At 42.4% G+C, this 22,318-nt stretch overlaps 1 protein-coding gene across 2 annotated transcripts in view; it reads left to right on the forward strand.

Moving 5' to 3' along the window:
* Window positions 1-20,815: 20,815 nt before the first annotated feature.
* The window catches only part of SLC4A7 (solute carrier family 4 member 7), a 99,990-nt gene continuing 98,487 nt past the window's right edge, over window positions 20,816-22,318 (forward strand). For both annotated transcript variants that reach the window (XM_067291487.1, XM_067291489.1), the window contains exon 1: window positions 20,816-21,048. In XM_067291487.1, coding sequence (XP_067147588.1) covers window positions 21,001-21,048 — 48 coding nt within the window. In that variant the 5' untranslated portion in view covers window positions 20,816-21,000. The remainder of the gene's footprint in view (window positions 21,049-22,318) is intronic.

A 22,318-nucleotide genomic window follows, 5' to 3' on the forward strand; every position in this document is an offset into this window, starting at 1 on the left:
GAGGCTGGGATATGAGGGAATGTGTTTGCCGTGGGTATTTGAATGAGCTGGTTTTGGTGCTGCTGTAAGCTGAGCATGTTTTTACCTGCTCTTACTTATTTTAAAAGTATTGCTGGACTCAGCTCTTTTTTTTTTTTTTTCCTCTTGTGGGATCATAAATACGTGACATGGTGAAAGCTTAGTAACTCCACAGCGCCAACTCTGAATGCAGCTGGCTGCACAGGGCGATTCTGCTATGCCAACCTGAGGCAGCTCTGTTTATGCCAACAGTGACACTCAACCAGGTTTTTAACATTGAATTAGATCTTTTCTCTTTCCTAATGGCAATAAAGCACTTTAAGGAGGACATAAAAACATTGCGGCAGTATGTGTGTGTGTTGGAGGGAGGGTTTTTCAAAGCTTATCAAATATGTTTAAAGGTCAAATAATTCTTTCTGCAGGTAGGGCTAATTGTAAGAACTTTGCCAAGCACAGTTCCCAGTTCTGATTTTGCTTATTTATGCTTATGTAGATGTGAAATATGTGCATTGAAGTCATTGGAGCGTCACTGAATTAAGCAATTGCAGAATTTACATCAAATGGTCTCCAGAGCTGTTTATGCTGCTGTAAGCAGTTACAGTTCATAATGGTAAATGAGCTAATATGTGTATGGAACATTCTTTTGTGGATAGTGTGAAATACAGAGGATGTCAATCAAATACTCATGAATTGAATTTTTTACAGCAACAGTGAAAAAAAAAAACTCATTTCCTTTCAGTGGTACCTAGGGAACTTACAGATGTAAGAAATTCAGTTGTAGGTAAAAGAAAATTTTTCCTTGGTTGGTATCTGAGCAATATTCTTGTAATTTTTTTTTTTTTTTGGTAGTTCTTAATTAAGGTATAAAGCTGACAATCTTTCAGGCCATTTCTGTCAGCTAAAGTAGGCCTGATGTTAAGAGACCCTGTTACTGCCTTTTCTCTTTCTGGTCCAAGGAGCAGAAACAATGTTTTATTTGGATTGCTCCTTCTCTACAGGAAATAGTAACTTGCACCTACACCCTTGGAACTAGTTCAGGATTTGATGCCACTTTGTGGGGAACTGACAGTGTTCCACACAAAACATTAGATTTACAGTGTCTAACATTAGACGTGATGTGTTCGATCAGAGAGTTTTCCTTAGGCAACAGCTAAGTACAAAGTTAAACCAAATCAAAGCAAGAACGGAAATGTTTTATGGAAAGCCATCAGTCTCTCTTCTGCCTTGCATTCTCTCTCCCTTTCTGTGATTACTATATTTTTTCCATGTATTGTTGTAGTGAGTCTTCACTCGTCTCAACCTTCATCTGAAAACAGCATTACCATATTGCCAAATATACATTTCTAGAAAAAAGCTATAGTTTTAAGCCCAGGCCTGCTATTCATTTCTCCTTTTCCTTCACTGAATTAATGTGTATCCAATACTGATTCTTCAAGAGTGTTAAGCTTGTAAGGTGTGTTGTATATGCTTGCACTTACGAGATCCAACGTGTATAATATTTAGTGTATCAAACATGTATAATACTTAGTATGTGAAGGTTCCATATAAATCATCTGTTGTACAAAAAGAATGATACTAGTATTTAATCATGAGGTATAAAGAGATTTTTTTTTTCCATGTACAAACACATTTACTGGCTAAGTTGGAAAACAGTTAAACTTGACTGACTACTTACAGGAAAAGAAATTCAGTGGAAATGCTTTCATGGGTGTAGAAACAAACAAAAAGAAATCCATAGTTGGTCAGATTCCTATTTCACAAATGATATCCTTTGCAAGAACAGCAGAAAGATAAAACCTGGCTTGAAGTTTTGCTAAGGGATTATTCAATGACTTCTATTTCTGTGAAGCTGTTCTAATAAGATAACAAAAGAAGCAAACATTATATACACAGTATTCAATAAACAGAAAGCTGGATTCAACCTAGCAGCAGTGGTTCGCGTGACACAGGTTCAGGCTGCCGGCAGCAAGTCAGCTGCCATGTACTTTGATACAACATAGAACCTATTTAAACAGCAAATGCAAATCAATCTCTGCTAGTAGAAGCAAAGAGAGACTACAGTGCGTAGGCTAATCCCAAAAAGAGGATCTCAGGCCAACTGTTCGGTTTCTTTATGCCTGTCACTGGTCTTGGCCAATGTGACTAATGCCAGGTCTGACACTAAAAGCTACATGAGTTAATGGCATTTGGCTGCTTGGCTGTTCTGTTCGTGCCACAGGTCTTTGTGACAAGTCATTATTATAAGAGACTACAGCCACAAGTTACATGAAGCGCCATGAAGAGCATGCTACTAGTCTTCAAAGTACTGTTTTGTGGGATCCTTCTGCTGTGCCCAGTGTCCTACAGATGCTGGGTTTAAGATCAACTCTCTATATTTTTCATTGCAATAATATTTTTTTTTCACAATTTTCTTGGCATTTAAAAACAATCCCTCATTACTCCTCAATTTTTGTCACCTTGCTATCTTTCCATTTTAGGTGCAGTTGTATGTCTCTTTTAGGATTGTCTTTATCAGAGGGACATTTATGGAGGTGAAATGATGCTTCTGGGCCTGTGAGATGAATACCTGTTGCTGGGGAGTAGTCCAGGTGCCATCAGGGATGATCAGGAGTAGCAGCAGAGCTTCAGGGCTTGGAGGAGATGTTCCTTTGAGACAATAAAAATGAGAGTGGCTCCATCAAATTTGGAAGCGGATTTACAGTCACTCTCTGGAAGCTTGAAATCCTGGACAGTTCTTGGTCTAGTGTGCCATCATTTTTGTAAGAATATCTAAGGGAGATAGGTCATTATCCAGGCAGGAAGTATTCCCTTCTGTTGAAGCTAGTGATTCTAGATTTTGTGCCAGAAATAAAAGGCGTTTTTGAAATGATGGGTGTCCTGGTGGGCCAGCAGAACCCAGTCCTGCCTTCCTCGGTGCATGTCACCTTGCCTCAGAGCACAAAGAGAGAGCACCTCACTGATGTTGGATGGCTTTCTAGGGATTGTTTTTCTGAGCCCTGAAGGAGAAAATGCAATATATTCACATGTTTAGAAGAGCACATCTTTTCAGAAAGCTGCAAGCAGGGATCTCTTTATCAGATTGATATACTTGTATTGATACCATCACAGTGCCAGTAATAAGGCCTCCCAGCCTTCTTTAGCTCATATACAGGAGTTGCATTTCAAAGTTACAGGAACAAGGACTGATTTCATTACTGTCTGAACAGAACAGCCTGGTTAGCTGCAAGAATGCATTCAGTACTATAAAACTGGGGAAGGCTTGAAAAAATAATTCATACCTGTGATGTTTCGTTTATTCGATCATCTAGATAGATCTCAATTTAAAAAGAAAAAAAGTTTAGCAATAACAAGCCAGGAGAGAATGCATTAATAATAATAAATTTCAAAACCTATCACTGCTTAAATATTCATTTTATATTAAAATACTTATATTTAAAAAAGGAAGAAGGTTTCCAGATACTGATTACCTGACTACCTCTGTATCAGTTTGATTTAGGTACAGTCACTGTTCTACCAGCATAGCATGACAGATGAGGAGGCAAGCTGTGAGGCAAGCCATGAGCACTGAGCTATCTGTGGACTGAACAGTCACTGAGATTGCAAGTGTCTGGAAATCTTTATCTTACGTTCTGCAAGATGTGTAAATGCTGTCCGGTGAGTACCTTGTTAAAATTCATTGATTGAGAGACATGTTTGGGTGCGGGCACATGCAAAGCTGTGTTAGCAAGTGCTTGTCAGCTGGGATGTGGGAACTGGCAATGCATGTGGTCTCTGCTTGCCCCAGCTGTGAAGTGACATGTGTTAGTTTAAACGGCCTGTTCAGGTGGAGTGGAGATGCATGTGGCTGGGTCTTGCAAATGAGCAGACAGGCTGTCTCACACTATGTTCCAGTCTCAGGATTGCTTTGATGCTGTACTAGGCTCTTAGTTTGCTTCTCAGTGAAACTCTTGATCCTTTCCTTCAGTCTGCTTTGTTGGGCCATGCCTTTAGAATAAAGTGGTCTTAAAAAGTCAATTTATTTGTTCTCTAGCTGCCTGCAAACATGGCATCCCTTGAAAAGGAGGGGGAATGTAGATTTCTGTCCTACTAATGGAGTGGAAAAAAGAATGCGCCACAGAGTCACTTGAACCCTCTTCCCTTGTTTTTTCAAAGTCTAGGTTTAACCTGACTGAGTACAGAATTCTTCCTGTTGTACCTGGAGTCCGTGTCCCCTCCTCTGGGTGCGTTTGCCGTCAGGGACAAACCCTCCCATCCTTCCTCAGTGGGCACTGCCAACATTTCCTGCTCTTGGGTCTTATGAGGTACGAGTGACAAGACTGGAGAAGCGTCTTTGCCAAGTTTGTCAAGGACCTTCCTATTCTGGAGGAGAGCAGCCCCAGATTTGGTGTTTTCCTCACTTCCCAGTAGGGCTCTTGCTGTGCCTTTGTAGCATGTTTCTTAGCACAGCCCAGTTTTGCCTTCCACACTGCAGCAACCATGTCAATGTCTCCTGCAGTGGGATATAACAGGCAGCACAAGCCCGTGGACCTAAGAGATCCAAGAATCCTTTCCCAGGGAGCAGCACAGTTTTGAGCTGGAGCTTTTGCTTAGCAAGATGGGCTAGTAAATGGGCTTTGCAGGAAAGGGTGAAGGCTCTGGTGCCTGGAATTCCTGGGTGGTGGAGTTCAAACTAGTGACTGAAGTAGACGCTTCCTCAAGAACAAAGGCACTGTGGGATGGTTGCTGGAGGATTGTTCTTATCAGGACTAGTCATGTAGCACCTGTGCTGGCAAGCTACTGTCAAAGTATGTCCAAAGAATGCTTAGTTTCTGCTATCTAATTTTAGTAACATAGTCTAGACTTTGCTACCAGGAATCATGTTTGGGCCTGTTAACAAAGGTAATTTTGACTGGCACAGCTCTGTAAGTATGCATCTTGCTTGAGGACTTTAGCAAGGATGGAAGGAATGGCCTTTGATTTGTCCCTACCTTATTGCCTGGAAAAAACATGCTGGTAGTGCTGAGTCACCTCCCTTTCATGCTGAGAGCTTGGCGTTGGTGAGGAATCTCTTCTGTTAGCTCTGCCTTTGAAATAGCACGGGAGGCAGCGAGGGCTCTTGTGTCAGCAGCATGCAGGTGACATGCAGGGCTCTTTCACCAAAGCTAAGAAGTGTGGACTTGCTTGGCTACAACCTGGGTGAAAGTGGGGTCAAGATTGATATGTGTGTCTGGGAGAGATAAAATGGAAGAGCTGCTGTCCGTGGCATTTAGATAGCATGATAGGAAAAGTACAATACAACCCTCCTTTATTTTATAGGAAGGCCAGCTGGCTTGGGTTACTCTGCTGCTCATGAAAACACATGCAGCTGTAGGGGGCAGAGTGCCTTTTCATTTTGTGAAGATTATCCTATTTCTGTCTGCTGAGCATCACAATAGTCCATATGTTTGCCCATTTCAGACTGGAGTATGGAAGTGCAGTTGCAGTGAACATATATTTATGGAAACATAATGGCCTGTTTATTTGGTGGTGCCCAGGCCAGTAGAAGCACAAGTGCTCCTTACTTGTAACTTTTCTTTTGCTATATGTCACTCCTAGTGATGGCAATAGCAGTGGGTACCACCACTGGAAGTATTGCTACTGATGTGCACATCATGTAGTCTGGCAATGGCTGCTATTGTCCTTTATTGGATCTAGGATATGTCACCTTTATTGCTTGTTTTACCAGAGTGCGGAGGTGTCTGACACCGAAATTCCTTTGTTCTGTATTTGTACAGTGTCTAGCACAGACACAGCCTCAAAGAGTACAGTCAAATACACAAGTCTTGCAAATGGGCAAGGTAAGTAAACAAGAAGAGTATTTTTTGATCTATGTTTGTAGGAATTGTCACTGGAGGGCAGCAATTTCACCCATGTTAAGTGAAGGGGGATTGGAAGAATAAGATAGCACAGGCGATGCTTATGGAGAACTTCTGATAACTATGAGAGTCTGCAACAGAAAGCACAAAAATTTGGGTATGAAAAGCTAATGGTGGGACAGAGGAGTCTGATGTGATGGCCAAACTGGAGATGAAACTAAAGGTGCAGTTTTGTAGCATCTGTAGCTAATCTACTGGGGGCTGTCATGATCCTTGGAGGGCTAAGCCAGTCGCAAATCCTCTTTTTAGGGTTGGTTTTCAGTTGGCTTATCTCCCTGAGTCAGCTCACTATGCAATTGTAGAAGCAGCAGTGCTAGCACAAAAGAGGGAAATGGTAGAGTGCAGTGGGGAGCAGGACTGCAGCAGCCCAGATTTAGGTTAGATGATATAGCTATGGGACCCCACGATATCCTTTTGAAACTGAAAGAGAAGTAATAGGTGCAAGGGGAGGTGGCTCACTAGTAATGTTGATTTTTCCTTATTGTCATGAGCTCTGAGAAGTACTAGATCTGAACAGAGCATTTCAGTGGCAGAACTAAACAGTGGAACTTACTACCCTGTGTCGACAGAGGCGCAGCATGCAGGCAGGAGCAATAAGCCCCAGGACTGCAACTTGCCTCTGGCCTAGACATTTTGAGAGGGCAGTGATATAACAAAACACTTGAGGTATTTTGAGTGTAGCTCCTCACAGGGAAAAATCCTTTCCCTCTGGTTATATACTAGCCAGAAGTGCTTGATTACTGTGGCTCCTCCTCTGAGACAGAAACAGTGACCGGATTTAGCATCGCTGTCCCAAAGCTGTCATCTTTTGACAGAACCTCTGATAGACAGAACCTCTGTTTTGACAGAACTCTGTGGCTTCTCCAAAATTACTGTTAGCAAAGGAATTTTACTGCGACTAAAAACTGAGAAGAGGGAAAGCTAATCATTCTAGTTCTGGAAGGAATTGTTTTCTAAATAACATAAGTCCTTGCAGTCTGTTCCTACTCATGCCAGAATTCTTTGGGGAGTTTTTCTAAATTCTAGTCCTTAGCAAAGTAAGCTTTCCTACAGCCAAGTATTAGAGTTAACCTCCAAGCTTTATTTTTATCTACAGTTTTCTTGGCAAATTATGAAGCTTATGTTTGGCATTTTATTTCCATCTACAATCTTCTATCTTTGGTTTGTATTACACTTTGCAGAGCTCAGAGTTTATACAGGGTTTTGGGAGGGTGATATAAATCCTAATAAGTTTTTATATAGCCTAATTTAGAAGCTTAAACAAAGAAAGCCATACCCTGTACTGGAAGGTTTGTGCAGAGCTTTGCTGAACTGATGTTAGTGTTGAATGAATGACTATCTTTAGTAGTGTTTTGTTTTTCTTTCAAATGAAACTGCAATAGAGAAGAAGGTGGAAAGCAAATTTCTTACAGAAATGCAATAAAACAGTAACACTTAAATATCTTGGAGGATCTGAGACTAGAGAACAAAGTAGGGGCCTTAACATTGTCATAATTATGTATGTTTTCTTTGACAAAACAAATCCTGGAAACTTAATTTTTATAGACAATTTTGGTAGGCCAGAGTTCTGGAATGTTTCTCTGTAGCTATCATAGTAGTTTTATATTACAAAGAACAAAAAGAAAACGTTTATGATTGTAGGACTTTATGTTCTTATTGTACCTTGCAACTACATTAAAAAAAAAAAAAAAGAAGTTACAACCATTAGTTGTACTGAGTTAGGTCAGAACTGAATGTGTAAGCCTGATCTCTGCATCTGCTGATTGAAATGGATGTTTTACTCACAATTTAAACAGGACTGATTGAGTGAGATTGCCAAAAGCAGCCCAAACACACCACCCAGCTGAAGATAAAAAGTGTTATCACTGTATACTTTTACTTTGCCAGAACAATATAAATAAAAGCTTCAGATAAATGCTGATGTGGGGAGATAAGGTAGAATGCCAAACCATTGACAGTGCCTGTTGCCTTCAAAGTTCAGCAGGGTGGGGGCAGTGTTAAACTGGGAAGACTCGTATATAAATTTGTTAAATAGACTTCTAGTATCAGTTTAGACCCAGAAACTGGGGAGGAATAAAATAAGAACTATTCCTTGGCTATAAATGGCTGCTGCCAATAAAGGCAAGGAAGAGATATAAAACATCAGCAATTGTCTCAGGATATGTCTACAAGGACAATTTCTCACCGGGTGATTAGCCCCAGCAGAGCACCATGCTAATGTGGCTACTTAGTTCTCAGTCCAGAACTACCCCAGGTCTGGTCAGCTCAGAATGAAGGCAGAATTTGCTCTTATCTGTCTTCCCTTGTCCATGTGAAGATATCTGATGGGCTTTTTCCTCTTTCCTTCAATGCTTTTGAGATGACATACTGTTATTGCATAGGCTGTACATGGACTACCTGACATAGATACAGTCAAGTCTGGATAGCTGAAATGATTTACACACGGTGCAAATCTTTAGTAAGGAAGACTTTTGCTCAAGGAGTATATCTTGCCCAGGATGGGTGAAAGCAGGGTAGAGGCTGTACTCAGCTTTTCCTACCCCTTCTACATCCAGGCCAAGCTGTTCTTCCCTTAGATATATTAAATATAGGCCTTATATTCAAATAGTGTTTAAGTATTAGAACTATAAATCTGAAAAAAAAATCAAGCTCAAAAACAGATCAAAAGGCCGCAAGAGAGTTAGGTGCTGTAAATGAGATCTTGCAAGTGGATGTATGTTGGTCGTAAGTGCAAACATGCACTGGCAGACATCAAAGCAGGAACCCTAAAAATCACCTTAGCCTAGGATGTATGAGTGGAGACTCTTGCAGCTCTTCAAATACACTAGTGACCATGCTGATAGTGGCTCTGATTTAATATTACTACTCAGAAAATAATACTGATGTCGCTGTGGCTAGTCTTCTGAAAAAAGTGAGCTCAGTTTTCAGTGGTGGGCAAACTAACTAGTAGAATGTCAGAAATTATTAGGAAAGAAATAGCAAGTACAAAGAAGATGTTATGTCAGTATTAGAACCTGCGGTTTCAGTGCTTTACAGGAGTACAGAGTACAGGAGAAGTGGAGATGGGGACAAGGGTTCAGACTGACTTTTATGCAAAGTAGGATCCATAGCAACCAGGTCTGATCAGTCACCCTGTCCCAAGGAAAGATATTCCCTTCCTCAGAGGAATAAAATGTCAGTGGTTACAAAATCACATGTACCATGTGGAAAAATGAACAAGAAATAGATATTGGCTATTTCTTATAACTTGAGTATTCTTAATTTTTCAGTTACAAGGCAGTGAGTTTAAAAAAGAAAGGCAGTTCTCCTTGACTCAGCAGAAGTATAAATCAATTCAAGTATATGTTGGAAAAAGTCATGGCAGATTGGCAGTCCTTGAACATGGTGGTCTGGAGACAGCCTTCAAACCAAGAGATCCCCACACTGGTTGCTGAGAACTGGGAGGATACACCAGGGAAAGATCATACTAAAGTTGTTCTACTTCTTATTCTTTTTTGCTAAGCCTCTGCTACAGGACAGTGTCAGAAACAAATATGGAACATAAAGAGCTGTGGCATGATCCTGTACAGCAGTTGCTACCATTTTTCATTTCTTCTTGAAGTACCCTGAGCAGTCAACCCAAACCAGGTATGTGTCCTGCATGAAGCCATGAGTGCCTGAGGAAGCAGCAAAGGAATCCTTGCTCGGTTTTAAGTCAGTGGGAATGTTTTAGTGAACACAACACTCACCAAAGAAAGCAGGAGTTTGTAGCTGGGTGCTGACTTGAAATGAGGGTCATGTGTTAGTTTCAAGATTTGTGTCCATTTTCTTAATTTTTTCGAGGTTTGACTATTTAAAGTTTAAATACTTACATGTGCACTAAGTTAACAGATTAGTTTTTCTTAATCGTTGAATGCTCGCAGTAACCCATTCAGCACATCTGGTAATCTAGCCACTACTATAGACAACTAGCTATGAACTTAAAGCATTTCCTGTTATGTAGTTCAGTTTAAAAGATGTAAATAATTGTGTCTTTTAAAACATCTTTCCCAAACGATCCATTTCTGTATTCTGTTTCCACATATTTTCTCTTCCTTATTATTTATTTAAACGTAATTTCTATGGGTATTGATTCTACTTAAAGTTTTTGAAAGAGGAAGCCTAATATATTGAACCACATTTGCAGACAGAAAATTGCCAGAAAAATGTTCAGTAAATAGCAATTATAATATCATTCATAAATTATCTACTGTCTGATTTTACTAAAATCACTTTGGATGAATTCCTGAGCTAATGTCTTGTATGAAACTTTCTGCTATTTAAGTGTGCAATATGATCACAAACAGAAAGACTTTTGTCTTTCAAAAATTGGACTTTTCTATTATCAGACAAGAATTTGAGATGCTGTCCAAACACGGTGCACCTTTAAAATAGATGATAGTAACAAAACAGCAATGTGAAGAGTGTAAAGAGCATTTCTGAAGCACAAAGATAGTATGGTCTGTCCCATGTACTTGTAGAGCTTCACAGAACAGCTTTTGGCAACAAGAAGTAAACAAGAAATGAAACTCATAAAACAAAGAGAGGAATTTTGCAGGCACCTACCTTGAAGCTGAATGTGTCAGTACAACAGGATGTTTTTGGAAGAAGATGAAGCTGGGTAAAATTTTAATTTTCTCAACTGAAAGGAGGAAAATCCCCAAACTTTTTTTTGTCTTTTCTGTCTAAATTTTGATCAGGATAAACTCTGACTTGCCTTCCCACCTTCCGCCCCCCTTCCTAATCAATCTGTTAGAAAAAAACCCACATATCTGAGATAAAATAGTCACGTTTTACTACAACCGAAAATCCATGTGATCTGGCTATAACCACTTTAATCCTTTGCTAGACAAGTGGAAGTCCAATAGCTACCTTTTGCTGGACTTGTATCAGCATTTTTTATTTCCAGATTGGTCTGTAACTTGACAGGCAAATTGCTTTGCGACAGCTGCTGAATTAAGGCGAAGTCCATAATTCAAATTTTGAAACTTAACTGTAACTTCTCCATAATTGGAAATTCACTGCCTAGATGTCTGTCAGGGACACAGCTATTTGTATCTTGCCAAAAACAACTTGGTGGTTTGTAATCACAAGGGAAAACATAGCTTCCCAGCTGGCTGATGGGATGTAATCTGATTCCTACCCAGTTACCAGTGTGCTGCAGAAATGTGTCCCATTTGTTGAAGAACAATTGTCCTGGATAACATTTACTTATAGTTTAGTACTTTCATAAATATTATAAGAATTTATGCTGTAAAGCACAGAAAGTGCAGGTAACAGTTTCCATTTTCACTGTGATGGCCTGGGGCCATCACTTCTAAGCACACTGCCAGCTCAGTTAGTAAATCCCCTAGACTGGAGCACAGGCAGTTTAGGAGTTGAGACAAAGCATGCTGTACCTTGCTTTCCTTAGCTGGCCATTCTCATTTCTGGCTGCTTTCTTCTCACTCTGACCCTCTGGGCTTCTTTGCCCAGAATTGCTTAATGGGCAGCATTTTTGCCATGGCTATTTCCAGATGGAAAATAGAAAAAGCCATTAGAACAGAAAGCACATACATGGAAGAGTCCTTAATGACATGAGCAAGAGTGCATTTTGACAATGACTCAGGAAAATATTTAATTGTGATCTGATTTTTCTACAGACATCCCACCTCTTAGAAGAATCTGATGAATCCTTCATTAAGAAAAGTCACAAGAATAGAGCAGATTGTAAGGACCTGTAAAGTATTAATTTGATTTATCTTTTGATGATTTGTGAGAAGTTGCCTTCAGTAAGACAGTAGACAGATGGATAGTAATCTCTGGATTTTTGCTGTAATCACTTTATCTCCTGAATAATGTAGCTAAACTTGCCATAGATTATTTTTCCTTTCACCTGATAATCTTACTGTAGTACCTTGTTATGGTATTTGCTCTGTTCTTTAGAAGTCTCATATAGAAGCCCTGAACTTTCTAGAAGTCACATTCACACAAGGGATTTCTATGACAGTCCCCTCGTGAGGAGGTTATAGCGTCAGTAATCCCTAATCCGATTTGCATTAGGGAATACACACAGCTCATTAGTAGTGCTGTCTCCTTAAAGTTAATTACAACATAACAAAATGCGGGACATGAATTTGACTTGTAAATAAGTGTTCCTTATATCCATGTTCCTCTATCAGTGCCAGAAAAATAGAGATAGTGTGCTTGGTAAGACATGCATACATGCAGGTATTTCTCTTTAAGTGAAGGAGGAAGCAAAGTAGGCCACCCACTTCCTTCCCCAAAATATCACAAAGCTGTGCCTAGTGGGACGTGTAACCTCATTTGCATCAGTCATGTCCTTCATTAACAAACAGATTTTCACTATCCTTTCTATGCTCTGCAAGAAACAACATTCATATCTGTTCTCTCAGGAGGCCAGAAGTGAAGGATTTGCCTTCCTGGCTTATTGACATACTCTTGCCAACTCTCTTTCTAATCTTCTTGCTAAATTACCTTTTTAAAATGAAGGTTTCCTAACTGTTGTGGAGAAAATAGAAATATATAGGGTTATCCTTGAACATAAGAGTTGAAAAAGGCAATGTATAATGGATTTGGTAATATTCAGTAACACACTAAGTTTGGTAGTATGCAGTAAAACACTAACTTTCAATGTAATTAGATAATGTCTTAAGATACTTTGATTTATTATTACAATTTATTTAAATATTACATGGCTATGACTATGACTTTATTATCTGTTATCTGAATATTATCTCTCCCTATGTACCTTACTTCTCAAAGCTGAAATGTCTCAAATGTAGAAGAAAAGTAACCAAAGTTAAACATGTTTTTTGGCTTTGTTGTTGGTCAGAAAGCGACCACCACAATAGCAAATTGAAACTCAGTACATAGTAAGGATGTTTCATTTGGAAAGGTAGCGATTGCACAAATATAGTGTCTACTTTCTTTCTTTCTTTTTTTTTAACCCTAGCATATAGTACTTTGGGAACAAAAATTAAACTATTGATAATGTACTGAGTTTGAAAAAATGGTTCTACTGATATAAAGTTCACAAAATATCTTCTATGTTGGTATTGATTATCAAAAGAAAGGAAAGTGATGTTAATGCAGATGATGTTAGAACTGTTTTTAAAGGTAATAATCTGATGGATCCTTGGCTGAAGACCTTGTAGTATGACACTGTAAGACAGAAATGTCAATGAAGGCATTTTATATTTAGATAATTGGCACATATTTAATTGGGCATTCTGGAACAGAGTCCAGAGGATGTCCAAACTCATTTAGAAGTTGGCTTTCATCACAACAGGTATGATTAAACTCCCTGGGGTAATGGAAGAGAAACTGTGTGGGAAGAATATGATCATCTAAAAGAGCCTTGTGGGAAAAGAGATTTGGAGTCCCATATTGCACAATTTATCTCAGGTACCTGCAACCCAGTATATATGAATATATTTTGTATTTATTTGATATCTTCCTTCTGTGCATGTGAAAAAATTTTACAGAAGTTGACTAACTTTTAATAGTCTTCCTTGGCTGAGAAAAGGGTTAAAGGTTTAACTCAGGACTTTAGGCTAGCTAGTGCTATAATCAAGGGTGCTGATAGCTTTGATCTGAAGGTTAAAATATTAAATTGAGATCATATATGGATAACAAGGAATAAGTTTAGATGTGAAATGTGTGAGACCACAGGACTGGAAAGAGCTTCTTGGAAGCTCTTCTTGAAAGAGCTTAACTTTAGTTCTCTCCTACTGCAAGCATTTACATCATAAAAGCTTTAATGACTACTTCAAGGTCTATCTTAAGATAAGTAGGTTTCTTGCTTTCTCAAGGTTGCCTTAGATCTGTCTTGAAAGGGCTCCCTAGACCTTCATTCTCCTAGTGGCTAGAAACCTCTTTCAACCTAAATTGTGTCAACATCGTCTTTTAAGTTAAACAACAGTTCCTTTTTGTGTCATGGGGAAAGAATGAAGATGATGGCTGCTACAGAGCTAAACAACATGAAGGTGGAACGTCAGGAAGGCCTCTTCCTGTGGTGAGCTGGACACAGCAATGCTGAACTGGGGCCCCAATCCAGTAAGCACTTAAACATATGATTAAGTTGGTGGATAGATTTCACTGCTTTTCTAGATAGGGGGTTGAGGTTTCTTAAATTTTAGATATTACACACAAGTGGGAAGGGGGAAGAAATCTAAATTTATGTTAAAAATCAGTTGCATGTATTTTCAAATGTATAGAAACTTAAATTTTCTTTGAAGTCTTCTGTTGCTACTACTGATTAAAGTGAAAAATGTATTATTTGGATTACAGTACTCAGACAAGCCAGGCATTGAGTATGAGAAAAGCTGGTCTTAAAGAGGAGTAAATAGAACTAGATGGACACACAACCAAGACATTAGGTAGTTTGTGAGTGACCTCTTATACTATCTGACCATGCCTTTTAAAATGGCCAGGTTCCACAGACTGGGGCTAGTAAATCCTCTCTTTCTGCCAGAGCTCTATACTGATTTCAGTATTGCAACATATCTGACAATGATTAGGCAGCAAGTTTTTCTTTTCTTTTATATTCTTTTTTTTTAAAGACATACTAAAGCTGAAACAAATTTCCCTAGACTGAAAACTCTTATTAACTTTGTAACACCTCAAACACCTAATAGTTTTTAAATCTGTATTTGTCTTTCTTTTTATGTGGAAGAAAAAGAAACAAAAAGTCAGTTGATCTTCTAAAAGACAGGAGAAATTAGAAAAGCAAATGAAGTGGTAGTGATTTTATTTCCTTAGTAACCTGTCTTGACTTGCTATATACCTTCCAAATCTACTTTACTCATCTAAACCTGTACTCATTCAAGCCTCTGACTATATTAATAGTGACATCACAGTTTTGTTTATACTGAAATCTCTTTTGAGGGCATCACAACAGAGGTGGTTTTAGGAGAGGTATTGATTATACCTCATATTTGGAATTTGGTAATTTAGGTGTACCTCAAATATGCTGTACTTGTCCTCTAGTCTGCATTTTTCTTGACCCACAGATTATGAACTCCTCAGGCCTGTGATTATTCTTCATATGCATTTAAAAAACACATAGAACAATAAATGTTCTGGAAAGAAACAAGAATAACTTTGATCCCTGACCATATTAATACACAATAAATATTTAGTCACAACTTTGCATTTAATATTACACCCCAAAACTGTGCAGAACAAGCACTCAAAACTTGTAAATCTTAGTTTAGGATCTTCCAGAATGCAGGTTGCTATTAGTTTTGATTTGACCCTGTTGTTCACTTGCCTTATTAGATGATAATTATTTATACAGTTTATAATTTTTTTGTAGAAGACCCTTCTTACCCCATTCATCACACAAAAAATGACAGTATTCACTTAATTGGCAACTTCTTAGTGTTTTGTCTTAGTTGTGTATTTCACTGTGCAGCCTAAGGCTGTATTTATTACTTGCTGCTCTGGGGGCATACTTTCCTGTGTGCCTTTTGCTCATATTCAGCTTTAAGTACCTAGTTGTTCCATAAGCATTGACTTTCATAGCATTTTTCACAAGTAGGGGAAGATGTATTTATCCTTTTGCAGGTGGCTAGCCAAACAATGTCAAAACCTTTAACTAATTGGGAGTATCCAGTTTGAGACACCTGTAACTGGTAATTTTTTGAGCATTTAGTATTACATGATACTCTTATCTTCAAAGTGCAACATCCTCTGACTTTGTTTGCAAATGCATTTGGCTTTTTTGCAGATTGGACCTGATAACAGATACCTAAAAAGTATAGAATGCACAATTTGGCTATGACATAAAAAGCTTAATTTTTTTCAGTTTGGTATAGGAAATGTGTCAACAGGGATAAATCTCAGTTCCAATGGGCTCCCTTTAATGGTTTTAGTCCTTCTCTTCACTTTTTCTGCTACACTCTGCCTCCTTCATTTCATACCTTCTGCAACGGATAAGATAGGGCTCCTTCAGATCCTCCTTTAGTACCTAGGACCTGATCCTGTGCATCAGAGAGACAACTTTTTCATTTCAAAGGCTATGGCTTCTTGCTAGCTGCTGCTCTACTATTAGTGTTTGTGGGTGGATGAGGAGGCCACAAAGGGCAGTGCTTTTATTCACTTCAGTCCATTTTACTATCCGTTTGCTTTTTTCTTGTAGGACCTAGCACTCTCCTACCCATCTCCTTCTCTCCCTAGACCTCTTTCTTTGTCTTTCAAAGCATTAGGCCAGAAGGCTTCTTTTTCCTTTTGCAGCTCTATTTTGTGTGTTGCTTCCTCACCCTCTCATTTTAGTGTCTGATATTTATTCTTCAGATGCCCAAGAGATCGACATCTTTCCCTGCAGCCTCACTGCACTTCTTTGCTTGGGGCCAGCCTTTTCACCCTGCCCAGGTGTTGCTCTTGCCTGTTTACTGGTGACCTTCTGTACCTATGATTGTTTGCACTAGTATTTATATCTCCCTTTGTCATTCTCCTTTTTTGCTTGACTTTTATTACTCCTGTTCAAATGTTCTTTGTCCTAGTGTAGCATCAGGAACCATTTGTTTGCATTATTGCATCCCTCTTCTCCGCACACAATGATTTCACTTCTTAAATTTGTATTTGCTTCTGCCACTATCAGATGCCCTAATGAGAAAGAAGGGTCAGTCCCCTTATCTTCTTCCCCCCTCAGCACCTTTCACCTTTCCTCTTTCCATTGGTGGTTCCTCAGAGACTCTGTCCTAGCCATGAAAATGATTTCTGCTTTCTCTGTGAGAAAAGGGACAAAGACTAGGGAATACTGTTTCCTAACATTTTCTTCCCTTACCATCCTTAGAGCTCTGCTTAGGGCCACTACTGCTGCCAAAATAATCTCTTCATGTGATTATCAGCAACAAGTACTCTCTACCATTGAAGTTGCCAATGTTTTCATTAATGATGTTGTGTCAGCCAATAAAAACATCTAGACTGACAGATAACTTCCCTGAGAAGGAGTCCACTTCTGCAGTGCTAAAGGCTGTTGTAGTTATCCCAAGCCATGGTCTTTCCATCCTGTTCATCCCTGTGCACATGGGTGGCCATGGTAGCTTCCTGCCTGAGGTCATACCTGCCAGAGCAGGTGAGGACTGGAGAGGCTAGCACAGGGGACTAGGTTAAATTCAGCTACCTCAGCAAACCAGAGGTGCATGACTGTGTGTGTGCATGTGTGTCTGTGTGTGAAGGGAATGAGCTACTCTCGTCTTCCTGAACCTCGGGTAGGAGCTCTTTAGACTTAGGAAAGTTGTGCTGAGAGGGACTACTTCTCAGTCGTCTTAGTAATGCTTTGCTGGTGTCAGGCTGGTTGGAAGGTGTTTTTATCAGCATCTAGCTTCCTTCCTTTGAGCCCTGCAAGTGCCTGATGTTTGGCAGGAAATTAAACAGCAAGAGAGTGAGGTGGCAAGCTGATGCTGATGACTGCTTCAAGGAGACTTGCAATCTCCTAATTGGAGATCTGGCTTATCCAACAGTTTTCGCCTTCATCCATGTCCAAGGTGGCAGGGAAGAAGGACGGAGGAAAAGGAGTGGAGGGAAATCAGGCCACTCTTAGTGGACCATATACATTATCTTGTCAAAAGTACTGATGATCCACTTCTCCAATGCCACGCTAGCCTTGTCCAGCTCCTTCCATATGTCATTTGATGTGTTAGTAACAGTTGCACTTATGCTTGTATACTTAAGGCTGGCCTATTTTTATTTCAACAATGCCTGTTGGAAAATGTAGGCTTTTAACGTTCAGAAATTCTGGTCAACTTGATATGAATAGAGGCATCACTTTATTTTCACTCGGGCAGCATGATATGGGAAGCCAGGTTGGCCTTTTTCTGCTATGGTTATATAGAGGGTGACCTGATGGAATGCAGTGATCAAACAAGTTTTTCAGCTTGGCAAATGACTGGGTGTCCACCTGGAGATACCTTTCTCAGTACAGTGTGCCAGAGGAAGTATGAATGCTGGGCCCTTTTTTGCACTGCACCTTGATCTGTGTATTGGGTGTTCTCTGATGCTATGGAAAAGAACTGATGGAGCATCCCTTTTCTGCCAGAAGATGAACCCCTCTTTACAGATCAAGGAGATAATGGAGAAGGAACATCTTTTCATGCCCATGATGTCTGTGTCAGTAGGCTCCTGTATGATGAGCTGACTAAAAATTCCTCTCACTCTGGCTGAGTTTTTAGAAACTGTCTGCTGTCCCTTGACAAACCTCAGCAAATGTTGTAGTTCTACCACATGTGCTGGGAAGTCCTTACTTGAGATATTACTGTTCTCTGGGCTGAGTCCCCAGAGAACTGAGTTCTTCTCTGCTTGTGAAGATGGGTTGTGTTCCTCCCAATACCAAAAGATGACTTCTGTGACATGCCTCTCAAGACAACTATTAAGCACTAATTATGACCACCCCACAGTAGCTCAAATTACAGTTCATCCCCGTTATACCTGTGTCTAGTGCAAGATCATTTTCAACAGTCTATCTGAGCTGGAACTCTGCCAGTCCTCTGGTTCCTCTGGAAGAGGAAAGGACAGAATGGGTCATGATTATACTATAGGTATATCAAGGTGCTTTAGCTTTGGTCACTATTTTTGTGGTGGTTCTCCAAAGTGCTGTATTTCTCTCTAGTGTCTATTCAAACTCAGCTGAAATCTGATACAACCTATAATCTTTGATAGAAGTGTATGTTAAGATTGCTCCCTGTTCAATCAGCTCTACATAGCTCTCCTTACTTCATTTCCTCTGTATAACTAGGCAGGTACAGCTTACACTAATGATACATTCCTCAAAGGACAGGTTATAGCAGACCTCATGTAGACCCGTGCTAAGTCATTCATTAGAAAGCTTCCTCGAAGTTGCCTGGGTCAGGAGCTCTGGCCTTACAGCCAGGATTGCATCTGTACCCTGTGCCATCCAACAGTGTGCATGTGCACTGTTCCTAGCTGGACAACTGTTTTGTCAGCTAATTTGATTTGTAGACTGATCAGTGCCTTTCCTGAAAAGCACAGAAGAGCGCTAATCACCAACTAGCTCTTCTTATCCATGCTCCAGCAAAAGTTCAGAGCGTTCTGCTTGCCTGTGGCCAACCTCCGTAGAAAGTGGGTCTCTGAAATTGTGCTAAGCCTGCTGCTGGTAGGCAGCAGAAGAGGCCTGTTTTGCCTCTACAACCAGGTTTACATTTTTGTCTCCAGGCTCTGCAGAGCCTCCTTTTATAGTGCTCTTAGTGCCTGATGTTTGGTGATGCATGCATTCCTTTCATTTGCTGCTTCTAAAGCTACTGATAAGACCAGTGGCCCTCTTATCTCCATTTGAGAGGGTCAGTTTGAGACCCAGTCTAATTCTTCCCCTTGCCTTGATATGTTTTCTGACCCTGATGTATTTGTGTCAGTCAGCCTGCTTTCTCTTTCACACTGCATCTCCTATGATCTCAGTGTGATACTGCAATCTCTGTGCCTCTCTTCAGTGATCCATTCAGACTTTGTCACTCTCAGAAGACTAGCTGGGATTAGGCCTGCAGTGAAAGTCAGGCTATGGTATTTTCTTTCTGAGATTTCTAAACCATTTGGTGTTCACATGCTGTACGTAGCAAACAAACACTAAGCCTAAAGCTTCCTGAAAGTGGTCCAAAGTACTGGCTGTATTGCAGATGCTCTGTAGCATGCATTTACGGCTCCATGGTATCTCTGCCCATCTGGTGCACACCAACTTCTTAATGCACCGTGCAGCACTTACAATATTAGAGCTCTCATTGACAGCTCAGTCTAGAAGTCCTGGGCAAATACAGGCCTTCTTCTAGTCTTGCCAGGCAGGATTTCAGGGGGGAAAAAGGGGCCATGTCTAACAACCCCCCCTTGAACTGTAGCTGTAGTTAGAAGGAGAAAGGCACAGATCATGAAGCAGGTTATCAAGCATAAGAAATAGGAAGCAATGGTTCATCTGCAGTGTATGTGCATGTTCAGTCCTATCAATACAAGATATTTTAGAATTGAGTGTCTTCAATGAGGATGTAACCTTTAGAGAGACTAATGCCCAAAGTGTAAGTTATCTCTATTAGGCAAGTGTAAATGGCTGTTTTCTTCTAAAGGCTTCTACTGGAGCGAATCTTTACAGAGACAGCCAAAAGTACATCCTTGGCACTACCCTCCCACCCCTCCCCTATCTCAAGCCTTTTGAATAAAAGATTGTTGGAATGTTTATATAAGGGCAAATAATATTATTTCTGGAAATATCTCAATTTTTTTTTTTTCAAAAAAAAAAAAAAAAATCAGCCTGAGGCAGGCACCTGGCATGGAAAAATTCAGCTCGCCTGGTTAAAGCTTGGCAAAAATCACAAGCAACTGAGAAACGGGCGCTATGCAAGCAAGTGTCAGACAGCCGTAATCGCTGGCAGTGCTATCAGCCGTGTCTGTAGTAACCCGCTGCTGATGCCTAGTGCCGGGCCGAGCGCTGACTCCTCTCCCCGCCGCTGCCCGGGGGCGCCGCGCAGGCCGCCCCGGCCCCGCGGCAAGAGGAGCTTCTCCTCGAGGCAACGCTCTGTGCTTCCGCAACGCCGGCTCGCCCCGGGGCAGCCGCCAGCCTCCGTGCGGGGAGCGGCCGAGCCCAGGCGGGGGAGCCCCCCCCACCGGCGCCGCCCTCGGTGGGACGGGGCCCTCCCAACGGCCGCGCCACCCCCGTGGGACGGGACTCTCCCAACTGCCGCGCCGCGCCCCCTCAGCGCCTCGCGGCCGCGCCAGCCCGGGGCCCGCGCCAGGCGGGGGCGCGAGCACGGGGCCGCTGCGCGCCCTCCCATTGGCTAGCGGCTCTGCGGGCCGCGCGCGCGGAGCGGGGGGGGGGAGGGGCAGGTCAGCGGGCGCGCCGAGTTGGTCTCGGCTCAGCCCCCGGCGCGGCGCAGCAGTCGGCGGCCGCTCCGTCCCGAGGGCACCGGCGCCGCCCGCCTCCGCCAGCCAGCCAGCGCGCGGGGCGCCGGCCGCCACCGACTGACTGACCGGGCAGGGGTAGCGCCGAGCCCTGCTTCCAGCCCGCCTTTCTTCTCTCTTTCTCTCCCTCTCCGCGCCTGCCGCCGGGCTCGGCGGCGCCGCCGCGATGGAAGAGGAGCGAGCGGGCGAGCAGATGAGACCGTTGCTCACCACGGTAACGCGCGGGGCGGTGGGAGACGCGGGGCACGCACAAAGAAGGGCCGGCCGCGGGGCAGCGCCCCCCACTTTGTGCCCGGGTCGCCCCGCTCCCTCTTGGCGGGGCGGGAGGAAGCGGGCGAGGGCGCAGGATGTGGCGAGGACCCTCCTCTCCGTCTCCCTCGCCACCGGCGGCGGCAGGAACACGGAAGCAGCGGCGCCGCCGGGCACCTGGGCGCCGGGGGCGCCTCGGCCCCAGGGGGACGGGGGGAGGGGGCGCAGGTGTGTGCCCGCGTGCCGGCCGCGTGCGCGCGGGACGCCCCCCCCCCCGCCATGGCCGTTGCCCCTCCTTCAGTGACCGTTGGTCCCCCCCAGCCGTTGAGTGGGGTGGGGGCGGCGGGGGGCTGGGGTCTTTGTTCCTGCCGCCGGCTCCTCCGGCGCTCGCCTCGGGCCTGGCTGCAGCGTGTGCCCGGCGATGGGGAGGGAGCCGGGGTGTCTCCGTCCGTCGCCGCTCCCCCCTGCCCGCCTCCGCCGTCCTTTGTGAGCCCTGGCAGCGGCCACCCCTCGCCTCGCGGTCCTGCCTGCCCCCGGGCCGCTCGCTGACGAGTTCCTGGGCGAGGGAGGAGTGCGCACACATGGCAAGCAGTGAGCTTCCCCTTGTCCTCATGTTGCACGGCCACAGAGCCAGGTCAGGTGGTGGAGGCGAGATCCCGGCGGACTTCTCGCCCTTTAAAAGGGGGGCCGGGAGTGGGGGTGGGTGGGTGGGGATGGATAAAACTACAGTGCTTGGGTTCATTTCCTTCCACGGCTGGTGGCTAAGTAAAGCAGACATGTGTTGCCTTACTTCCTGAACTACTGAAAAATACATGTGGTTCCACAGTTATAATTTCCCCTCCCTTCAGATGACTCAAGGTCTGGATTTTGTTAATGAGTCTCTGTGTCCTTATTCTGATGCTCTTCTTCAAGGCCTTTTCCAAAGTGTCACACAGCGACTTCTTTTTAATGCCTGAGGAAGAGGGATGTATACTTTTTAACACAAAAGTATACTGTGATGGACAGAGAAACAACACTGAAAGCATACTAATTTTCACCATTTTTCCATTACTCTTCAAGGAGACACCTGAGTCACATTTGATAAAATTGGCAATAATGAAGTGCTTGCTTCCTGTGACATCAGTATGTTTAGTGTTTCCTTTGTTATAACAGGACCTTTGGTAATTTAGGGGCTTAAAGATCCACAAATATTACATCTTCCTTGGATTCTTACCATTTTTGTTGTATGTTGTCTT

Source organism: Apteryx mantelli, chromosome 2 (genome assembly GCF_036417845.1).
Source record: "Apteryx mantelli isolate bAptMan1 chromosome 2, bAptMan1.hap1, whole genome shotgun sequence".
NCBI classification, from domain to species: Eukaryota; Metazoa; Chordata; class Aves; order Apterygiformes; family Apterygidae; genus Apteryx; species Apteryx mantelli.